Source organism: Triticum dicoccoides, chromosome 2B (genome assembly GCF_002162155.2).
Source record: "Triticum dicoccoides isolate Atlit2015 ecotype Zavitan chromosome 2B, WEW_v2.0, whole genome shotgun sequence".
Taxonomy (NCBI): domain Eukaryota; kingdom Viridiplantae; phylum Streptophyta; class Magnoliopsida; order Poales; family Poaceae; genus Triticum; species Triticum dicoccoides.
In genome coordinates, this window is record NC_041383.1 from 12,023,243 (window position 1) to 12,035,163 (window position 11,921).

The following is an 11,921-nucleotide window of genomic DNA, read 5'->3' on the forward strand; positions in this document are numbered from 1 at the left end:
GCCCTTTGGACATTCTTCAAATACATTATGTACATTCAAAAAATACATGTTGCACTTTTTTGGAAATTCCAATGAAAATGAATATTTTTTAATCTACAAGAAATTATTTTATATTATATATACATTTTATGAAGTGTCAGAGAAATTGTTTTGTAATAGTTGGCATTGTTTTTCAAAATGTCACGCACATTATATTAATGGTACAATTTTTAAAAAATTGGATAGACTTTTTCTGAAAATGAGATAAATGCATTTTTATATACATTTAACATTTTCAAATGCATGATTAGTATTTTTCAAAAATTATGTAAAGTGATTTTCCTAACACATATATTTAGAATATCTGAAATAGAAACTGTTGTAAAAAGTAAACAAAAAAATGAACAGAAAAAAGTGAAGACAAAACGAAAAACATTGGTGTCAGCATGTCGCGTCGACATGATTACTGGGTCGGATCATTCTAGTGAAAGAGCCTCAAACGAAAATCTTTTTTTTGTGATTCCGAAATCTAAACCAGTTTATTGAAATTTACCGAGGATCCCGAAGAATATAGCACCACTCGCAGCGGTAAATTGTATATGCGAGGCACACATCGCATGTTGCTGCCGGCAAAGCGCCTATGCACGCTAGCCCTTGAGGTGTTCGTAGTCGACCCTGCGAGGTGCCTCCCTTCCCTCCCTCCACACAACCATGGCCCTGCACGAGGCATGATGCGATACCACGTCCTGGGCGGAGTGGCTCCACCTGGGCAAAAGCATTAAGTATCATGTGATCATTCATGGTATAATTTCATATAGGCATTACGATCCGTGACAAGTAGACCATTATCCCAACTGCATCTACTACTAATAGCCCGTCTCAAAAGCCTATCTAGTATGCATCTCAATGTATTAAGTTAGCAAGAAACAGAGTATCGCAATAACAAATATGACGTACTGTAGACATGAAGAAGTCAATCAATATGACAAAAACCCATGGTTTTACCCTTCATGGAGACAATACAATACGTGTTTTGGCCCTTTTTTTCAATATGTTAGACCACCGCAAGATTGAATCCACTACAAAGCACCACTCACTTTGAAGAAAACCCATCGAACTTGGCAAAAAAAAAAGATCGAAGAGCATGCAAAGCTATTTTATTATACAACAAATAAAACCCAAAAGATTCAATCGATTTCAATGAACAATCTGATCATAAAAGGACAATTCATTATGCAATAAACACACCATTGATTATATCGAATTGTTCCCAATCATGTCAGAAGATCACGAGAACTTTGTATTGAAGATCAGAGAGAGAGAGAGAGAAAGAGAGAGAGCTATTGTTGATTACTATCACCCATGCTCCTGTTGATGGAACAACTCATACGTCATCATGTGAAAGTTGATAAAGAAAAGTCAGACAATGGCTTCCTCCTCCGTCAGAGCTCTGAAATAGGCCTCCGGATTGGATCTTCGTGAAACATGAATTTGCGGCTCACATCATATTCTCCTCAAAATACGTCGGACGGTTTCGGTATTTACAGGGATTTATGATGGTGGAATCGAGCAAATGCGGTTGCTTTGGGTTTTATTGTTCCTATATAAGCGAACATGCATGCCTCTTTAATTATGTTGGTTTTACTAGGAAAATTGCCCGTGCGTTGCAATGGGAAACACGCTAGTAAAACATTGTCATGGTGTGAAAACATGCATTAAAAAAATTGAAAGGATTATACTCCCTCCGTTCCAAAATAAGTGTCTCAACTTTATACTAAATTTAATACAAAGTTGTACTAAGGTTGAGACACTTATTTTGGGACGGATGGAGTATGTGTTTTTACGTCCTCGTCGTATCTGCATTGACGCCTTTTTTTAGTATTGTGTACAATGACATGAAAGTGTACATACCATTGCCTAATATCATATCCGCCTTAGGAGTATTGTACATTATATTTTTCATCTATATATCTTCTGTAAGAAGTAAGATCATGGTTCGAATAAAGTTGTTCACGCTACCATTGCTCGTCATATAATCTCAAAATAATATATGCATAATCGGAGTTGCCAAGATAAAGACGAGATGTTGTATTTTATGATGTTATGTTTTCTACACATGCAATGATAGTTTCCTAGGAAAATAATCTCAGTAAAACAACTGAAATAAAAACGAAGGATATTTTACCGGGATCTGATACGAACGTCAATAAAAATAGATCAGACCACCATCAATTAACACACACACATATATGGAATTGTGCTCGATTTTTACTCAACGTGGCAAAACAAAAATTCTGCAAATGAATGATAATTGACGAACTGTTATTAGGGTTGAAATGTGATTGCTATGTGATTTGAGTATTTCCTCATAATTTTACTTTTCTGTCGATCATCTGGAAGAAAGACTGCTATATGTTTCTAGTGATTTGGTCATAACTTGAATTCCATGTTATATATGCAGCACTACATGATTGCCTTAACACCCCTTTTTAAGAGTACATGTGCTAATCTGATAATCTAGATCAAAAATATGCTAATGTTGGAACCAAAATATGCAAAAGAACGTAAATTACAATATATACATTGAAGATAAGTACTAAAAACACAATTCCATAATGGTGCTAGCTGACTTGTATTATTCTTGTAGCATAATACTGCTACTGCTTGCTTGTTTGATTAACTACAGGGCCAATATTTTGATTTCACTTGAGAAAGTAAGTGAATCTTCTTCTGATGCATGATACCGCCTTTTGTGTTCATCATGCACTGTGTTTTTTTTCTAGTTGTGTATAAACTATCTGAAGCTAGTTACATGTACGAACCAGGGATCGAACCCAGAACTCCCGCTTGCAGCCGTGAGGCAAATGCCACTGTGCTACGCAAACACTTTTGGCATAGAAAGGACTTTCACCCGTAATAAACTAAAGCCAGCGGCGACTTGAGAAGGGAAAAACGAATCTTTTTTTTCACTTACCGGTGGCAAGGGGGTAATTATTAGCAACTACGGGGGTAATTCTTATGACGGATGACAGAAACTCAATTCTCTTTATTACTATTTATGTAAAGATAAAGATTGTTCCTATTGTTCTAGGTTCAAATATTTCAAAATAACACCTACTACCATTACAGTTTCTTACTTCAATAGACGTATCTGTTGTTGGTATGCCCCACCTCCAATGTGATATAAATATGTATTAATGGCAGTACATTCATACTCAAATGCAGTTCCTCCAGTTTGTAGTTTCATATCACGTAAAAGCATGGAGTGATAGTAATCAACAACAGCTCCAGAAGGCAAGAGGTTGAGAGACACCATATGAGCAATGGCATTACAGGCTTCCAGTGCACACAACTGCTCGACAGAAACGAGTTTTACTGGATGCAGCTGACTTTGCACTCCTGTCAGTATAAGTTGCTCCCCTACGTGCATAAACTGCAGAATCTCCTCAGTCCAATCAACCCACATCGGTCCAGAATGCTGCAACCAGTCCATTCCCACCGTCACACCATTTTTTTAAAAGAGGAATATATTAATATCGTGAAGATACAAATTACACTCAGGATCTGCACCAAGAAGAAGTCACAAAGACATATAGGATGCACACAGCCCGGAAAGAAAACAAAAAAGAAATAAAAAATGGCATCGCCATAGTGATCAATTCCTCTCAGCAGTAGCACAAGAACCACCACAAAAGGCAACACCCCGAAAACATAAAAGGTCTTCAAAACCGACAACTTCAACAAGAAAACAGTGCACAAGCACCGTCATCGTGCTATCCAAGATTATTGGTTTTCGCCCTGAAGAAAGATCGAGCTCTCAAAACAACAACTTCAACACGGCAATTGCCAGACACAACCAATGAAGGGCAGACCATAGGTTTTCACCCTGAAAGTCACGAATCGACATCCGAGGAGCACCGCCAAAAATGAAATCCTCCAGTGCTATCACCCCCACTTGGCACTGCTGCTACTGAAAGTTATTTGAACACCTGGCTGATTCCATCGCCTTCAAGGCCCCCTCCGCCTTATTGATCATTCGATCTCAGCCATCAAGACTTTCTCCACCACTGTCTGTGCCATGGAAATCGAGATGTTGATTTGTCCCATGGTGTAAACAAATAGCAGAGCTTCGCGCTATGCCCTCCTCAAGCCACATAGGTTGATATGGACACGCACGAACGAATACTATCCGATCCAAATATCCTTGGGCAAGATCTCCGACAGTAGTTTCGGAACACGTCGACGGCTAGATCAAGGAGGACCGATCAAGCAGAACGTTGCCGTGATACGATAAGTGCACAAGGCCGCCGCCACACCGCTGCCTCCACGAAGCCAACGCCATCGCCGTCACGGCGGAGGACATCGGCCATATCATAGCAGCCTAATGAAATAACTCGCAAATTACTTGGAAATGAATGCCCTCTAGTTTCCCAGACACAACTTGGAATGATCTGCGTACATTGCAAAGTGCCCCCATCTGCAATCTTTACTGAAATTGTTGCAATAGCCCGAATATTCCGTGATAGACTACTTGCAACTACATCAATGATGAAAATGTCAGTTACTAGAGTCGATGAGAACGATGCTTCTTGAGTCCCAATTTTCCTCACTAATATTGACACCGCGTGGGACACGGGTTGCTTGTTTTTGATCTAGCTTTTATGCAGATGATGCTGCACTCTTCATCAACCTGGTGAGAGTGGACCTAACTGCGGTCCACACCATCCTGCAGCTGTTCGGTAGTGCTTCGTGGCTGAAAACAAACACGGAAAAGATGGTGGCCTACCCTATCTCCTGCTCGGATATAAACAGACAATCTATACTTGCCGAGTTTGGGCTGCTTTATGGGGATCTTCCATGCCAATACTTGGGGTTACCGCTGGGAGTCCTAAAGCCAAAGAGAGTGGAGGGTTCAACCTGTGATAGACAAAATTGCAGGAAAAGATGATGAAAACATTAGAGGGATGAGCCTGGTAAATTGGAAGCAAGTATGCTCGCCGAAAAAGTATGGTGGTTTGGGTGTAAAGAACATTGAGTGCTTCAGCCGAGCACTTATCCGATAGCTCGCAGTGCCTTTCAAATAGCGCATAAATCTCTCAAGTGCATGCCAATGATCATCTCCCTGTTTTGACACAAACCGACTCAGTTGGCTCACAGCAAAAGAGATGTCAGGCCTCGTGGCACTCGCCAAGTACATAAGCGAGCCAATAATCTGAGAATACCTCAGTTGGTCTCTAGCGACCCGTCGATTCTTTCGAAGCAACATGCTAGCATCATATGGAGTTGCAGAAGACTTGCAGTCGCTATACCCAAAGCGACTCAAGACCTTTTCCACATAGTAAGACTTAAGCAGTGTAATCCCACCATTCTCGGCTTTCAACAACTTGATGTTTAAGATAACATCAGCTACTTCTAGATCCTTCATCTCAAAACAACGAGATAAAAAATCCTTAACCTCCTTGATTAATTCAAGTTTGGTTCCAAAGATCACTATGTCATCGACATACACACAAAGAATAACTCCTTCGCCCGCACCATGGCGATAGTACACACACTTGTCACCATCGTTTACTACAAAGCCCGCAACAGTTAATGTTCTTTCGAACTTCTCATGCCACTCTTTAGGAGCTTTTTTAAAGACATATAGAGAGATTTTAATAACTTGCACACCTTTCCTTCCTGACCAGGTACTACGAAACCATTTGGCTGATCCATGTAAATTTCCTCCTTCAATTCTCCATTGAGGAAAGCCGTCTTAACGTCCATTTGATGAACGTGAAGACCGTGTGAGGTAGCCAGTGATAGTAGCACCCGAATAGTGATCAGTCTAGCCACGAGTGAGTAAGTATCTAAGTAGTCTTCACCTTCTTTCTGGGTATAACCCTGGCCACAAGCCGTTCCTTGTACTTTTCCATCGTCAAACTTTGCTAGAGTAGAGTGGACATATACTCCATGCCAGAAAGTTTTGGCTACTCCTGGGCATACTCACACGGTCACACCCCATATCTCAGCCGTCAAGTGGTATGTTGAAAATATGAGCAAATTACTACGAGATTTAAACCGAATAAGCACAAAAGAAATCATGATAGCAATAACAGAGACTAAACTAATCACGTGGACTAGCATACTAGATGAATAGATCAAATCTAGGGCACATTCTAGAAACATGAATTCTACCACGATCTCGAACAAGAAGGACAAAATCACATACAGTGCAATGGGAGCAGCACCGTTGGCGGTGATGTTGCTGGCCATGTCGTTGAGGAAGAGGTTGCCGAGGTCGGGGACGATGTCATCGTTGGCGAAGTCGTTGCTGCCAGCCATCGCGCGAGTGCGCTCCCCAAAAACCTGAGTGCCCCTCTCCCGTACAGGATCAAGAGAGGCGGGGTTCCGGGGGGCTGCTGTCCCTTCTCGCGGTGCACGCCCGAAGGTGGGATGGAGAAGACTTGCATGGCGGCGCAATGATTTGGAACGGTGGTGCAAAACCATACGATGCGGCGGCGGCTAGGGTAGACATCTGCCTGACCGTATAGTGCGGGCCGGGTAGGTTTTGGAGAAAATCTCACGTTCAAGTAACAGTCCCACGATCCAAAAGAATCGGAAACGGCTGAATAATTAATGCGTCCATTAATAATTAATTAATGACTTACTAATTATTTCCGAGCAGCAAAAATATAGACAACATAGCTCTTTCCCCAGCTCGGCTCATTCCCACATCATGGCGTGGCGATGCGAGCAAGGAGGAGCCCGCGTGTAGGTCTCCTCTTCTCATGCTCATACAAGTGGTAGAAGAACTCGCTTTATAAAGAGGTCCAAGTCTCTCTCAACTTCCGGGGTGAGACTAAACTTTAGTTCCACTCACATCACTCACAAACTATGCATGAATGGGCCAAGAGAATTTGAAAATTTTAGTTGGGCTTTGGGCCAAAGGCCTACTAGTAAATTCCAACATGGTATTGGGGTTCTCACGGGAGCTTGACTCGTGGTAGAGAATTTGCAGAGCGTGGGAGCTCAAACAAGATGTTTTGATGTCACTTGGACAGTGGGCTGTCATTCTCACATGCTTTTACTAGGAGCTCAACTTGTGTTTTCCATGGCTTACTTGGCCAATATACAACACAACTAAGTGTAGTTTGTAAGGCTACATGCTAGCAGCCATGTGTCACCCACCCTTGAACATGTCGCTATTAATAGTTAGGATACTTTTAAGACGAGAGCCAACACTCGGCTTACGTTTATACCGAGCGTCACATATGAAACTCCCAGCATATCCTAAGGACATGTGGCACCCTCTGCAGGTTCATACAGTAGCCGCACAGTGACTTGGCTTACCCATATGATACTCACATTATGTGTTTTTCCTGTAGTGAAGAATATTAAAATGTACTACAAGTTGGCATGTAACGATATTAGCTAGGTTGGACCTACTGTGACGTTTGGGCAGTTGGCCTTTCATTCCCACATTTTTTGCTAGGATTGCAACTTGTGTATTCCATATGGTACTAGGCCAATATACAATACAACAACACATAGTTTATAAGGATAGATGTTAGCAGCCGTGTGTCACCCACCCTTGAAAATATACAAACACCTAGTTTATAAGGATAGATGTTAGCAGCCCTGTGTCACCCACCCTAGAACTCGTCGTCGTCAATAGTTTGGAGAATTCTCTAATTCACGAAGAATCTCTGTGAGACTTGGCACATGCTAGTCAATCTCCGTAGTCTGTAGTTTTCCTTCTTGATCGTCCTCTTGCTTGCCATGGAGGCTGCCATATCTGCCGTCAGGTGAAAGCACGAAGAGACACACACAAACACCAGCTATATATCCTGCTAACCTGCATATTTCGGATAGATTAAATAGAGAAATTAACACATGGCGACCCTTATTTTACATTTTCTTTTCTCACTCTCGCTTGGCTTGCCTTTCCAGGAAGAAGCGTGGTAAGAAAGACGGCCGATAATGATAAGATTGACTGTACAAGACAATCCCGACGACAATGAGGAGCTCTCCAGTGCCACTGCTGAGCCCCAGGACGAGAGTCATTTGCCGTAGCAGGCCATATTGCACAGCATCTCCACCCCACACCCAGTAGATGAGTTTTATGTAAATTTCATAATGTCCGATGCTTTGATAATTGCTCTAACCCTAATCATTACAGAGGACTCCTAGTTTGGAACAGCACAAAATAAAGTCTCTATCTTCTGAAGTTGCATCATACTTTTTTTCTTTTTTCCATTTTGTTTTAATGTGAAGAATGCACATGGTGCAATGGATTTCAGTTAAAGACTAAACTAGCATAAAATAAACTACATGTATACTGGTTGTGTTCTGAAGGACTAAAGGAGCAAAAATGTACAAACAAAATGGCAAATGTCCTCCGAAAGATTACTGAAGCATGGAGTTGTGATCCTCATATCTTCACTGACCAAGATAAAAAATGGAGCATATTTACTTCTTGACTGACATTCATCAAGCCCAGGCAATTTCCACGGTCAAACTTTGCTACAGTAGAGTACACATATAAGTGTAGAAGGATTCAACAGAAACACAATAACCAATTTGGACCTACTTAATGTGAATATCTAAAATACTAGCCAATTTTTCCATGCTGCCTGTACACATATAAGTGTGGAAGGGTGGCTGGACAGTGCTCTCAACCACCCTCTCGTTGCAGCTAACACCATTCTTGCTGTACAAGATTTGGCAGAAGCCAGCCTAGTTAAATTTTTCTAGACACCCAAAGGCAGATTGCCTCATCAATCTCAAACATGGAGGTTACCATGTCTGTAGTTGCAAGTGAACTGGTGAGCCGGTTCATCTCCTTCCTGATGAACAAGTACCAATCTCCCAGCCATGCAGAGTCAGAGGAGAAGGTGCTGGAGAGGTTGCAGCATCTCCTGATGAGAGCTTGCACCATCGTCAAGGAGGCGGACACACGATACATAACCAACTCCGGGATGATGATGCAACTCAAGACGCTCTCAGAGGCTATGTACCGAGGATATAGTGTGCTAGATAACATGAGGTACCGATCTCTCCAAGATGGTGCGCGTATTGACAAGGTTAGCAACAATAATTCATCTGGCAGCAGTTTGTATTTAGCCAAGCGCTCACGATCAACAACTGATAAGGCCACATGCCTTGATTCACATGGTGCCTTGGAAAGTTTAGAAATTGCTACTTCAAACATGATGGAATTTATTGTGCTTTTGGGTGGATGCGAGCGCATGTCTCGTAGGCCATATGATGTTTATCTTTACACTGACAACTTTGTGTTCAGCCGACATGCTGAAAAGCAAAAGCTCTTGAGCTTCTTGTTGCAGCACAACGACCCTCATGGGGATCATGCACTGCCTGTTCTCCCGGTTATAGGTGGCCCAACAACTGGGAAGAAAAGTTTGGTTGCACATGTGTGCGGTGATGAAAGGGTTCGCTCGCGATTCTCCTCTGTATTGCACTTAGATGGAGACAACCTTTTGAGCATACTTAACCATGGAAGGACCATGGAAGGAATGATGTTGGTAGTTGTCGAGTTTGCTTCCGATGTAGATGATGATGATTGGCAAAAGTTTCAGTCATTTCTCATAAGAATAAGCAGAGGAAGTAAGATAATTATCGTAAGTAAACTAAAAGGATTAGCCAGGTTTGGATCGGTGAAACCAATTTTCCTCTCCGTTCTATCAAAGGATGAGTTGAGGTACCTTTTCAAGGCATTGGCATTTGGGAGTGTAGACCATGCAGAACATCCACGGTTAGTTCAAATAGCAGATGAATTTGTCAAGGTGTTGAACAATATGCAAGGTTCACTTATCGCGGCAAATTCATATGCGGATGTGTTGAGAAAAAATCTCAATGTTCGGTTTTGGCGTTGTACATTGGACAAGGCGATAAGATTTCTTAAAAGAAACCTATCCATAGATGGTGTGCAACCAAGCACACGTTTATCACAAGGCCATCGAGTCGACATAACGGACTTTGCTTTGCATCCACTTAGCATGACACGTTATACAATTAATGTTTCAGTCAAGGAGGAATCACCAAGTGTGACATTGGGGGGACTTATAGCAGATCCAAGGGTTAGACCGGAAGGAGACTTTATTCTAACTTCATGGGAATCAAGGTTACCCCCTCATAAATCATTTGTTTATTTTGTTACAAGTCATGCTCGGGACACATGTGAAGGTAGTGCTTTGTTAGGTAGGAAGCGACGAGGAGTGCCAATTTAAGTTTTTTTTAGAGCTCATGTAATGTAACTATTGTTATATATTTTGGTACATGGTAAACGGTTGTATTCATGTATAACTTTGAACTAATTGTATTACAGATCTCAATTAGCGTACAATATAAAACTTGTATTATGTTGTATCAGATCCAACAAACCACCTGCTCTTCTTAGACATCATGAACTAAATGTACTATAGATCTCAGCAAGTTGGCTTATACTCCTACTTACTAATGAAACAGAAATTAAACTAAGAGGTATATGCATCATCATCATCATTGCATAGTTGTGACTAAAATTTACTGCAGCTGGTACCATGTTGGCATACACGCTTGCAATGGACCAACCAAAAATGCTGGTGTCACTACATGTGAAAGAGGACAAACCTCTATGTGTAGTGTGGATTAGTAAATGTTTGCAAAATTCATGAAATCGAAATCGGTTTGAACTCAAATTACTGAGGAATCGATTTCAAAGAACTCACAGGGCACCATGGTGTCACACTACATTCACAACGCACACATTTCCACCAACGAGTCCCCCATGCATGTGAGCCCTTGAGGTGATCACAATCGACCTAGCAAGGCACCTGACCTGCATCCCACTGCCATGGTTGAGTTTAGGGAAGGAGAATGGGGGATAAATTTCCAATGGACACTCCCATCGGAATAGAAACGGTTTGTTTACTGCTAACTTAGTTGTTGGATAGGTCCCACATCTCAATGGGGCAACAAGCTGGGCCGATGTTCTTTTAGCCAAGTTGGATTGTGATGTGCCACTATGGCTCAAATTTTGTTGGTCGAGCTAGATAACTAAAAATTCCTCCTAAAAGATATATGGTGCTAAGGTTTAGACCAACACCCTGTATCACCCATCCGTTTGCCCGATGTAATTAGTGCCCTCCCAGGTATGATGATCTTGTATGCTAACTGATCGCCTTGTAGATATCAATCACCAACTAGGACTTTCTATGCTACAACATTTTCTAAATGGGCTGCTTAATTCAACAATCCTTAACGTTCTATGGCTGAATTATTGTGTGCTGAGCAAGTTCTAGAACCTACATGGCCAAAGGGAGCACAAAACTTTCCATCATTCACATTCTTCCATTTATCAAATCCATGCACCATGAATACATTTGATCCTCCTTTCGCTAAGATATTTCTTCTGGAAACAAAGCAAAATAAACAATATGCACGACGAATTTCCTCTGTGGACTCTAGGCCTGATCGCAAAATACTAGAAAAATTATATGAGAAGTAGTGGTGATGGCCCTTTTTACCAAAATCTTTATACTATTTCGAAGTGCATAGATCATCTCTTGGGTTGCGAGGATGTAAGACAATGCAGGTAGTTTTCAATACACTAGTTTAAACGCTCGGTTTGTCCATCAAACTGTGGATGATATGCAGAGCTCTGGCATAGTTCACTACCCATACCCTTAAAATATCCTGCGAAAGCTGATTTGTAAACATTTTATCTTGGTCTGCCAAAGGGCCATGTAACTTCTGAACATTATCGATGTATGCTTGAGACACTGTCTGCATTGTAATGGGTCGTGTGCAAACTTTGACAGTCTATCCACCACTACATATATGAATTCCTTTCCATTTGATTTTGGGAGTCCTTCAATAAAGTCCATGCCCAAGTGAGTTTAGACCATGTGAGGTATTTTAAGTGGGTCTAGAAATCGAGGATAGGGACAATTCCGCCCCCC

General features: G+C 41.5%; 1 protein-coding gene across 1 annotated transcript; it reads left to right on the top strand.

Moving 5' to 3' along the window:
* The first annotated feature begins 8,750 nt into the window (after positions 1–8,750).
* LOC119360200 lies at positions 8,751–10,208 on the top strand. Its single transcript, XM_037625947.1, has one exon. The coding sequence runs from the start codon at positions 8,751–8,753 to the stop codon at positions 10,206–10,208; it is 1,458 nt and encodes a 485-aa protein (XP_037481844.1).
* The last annotated feature ends 1,713 nt before the right edge of the window (positions 10,209–11,921 follow it).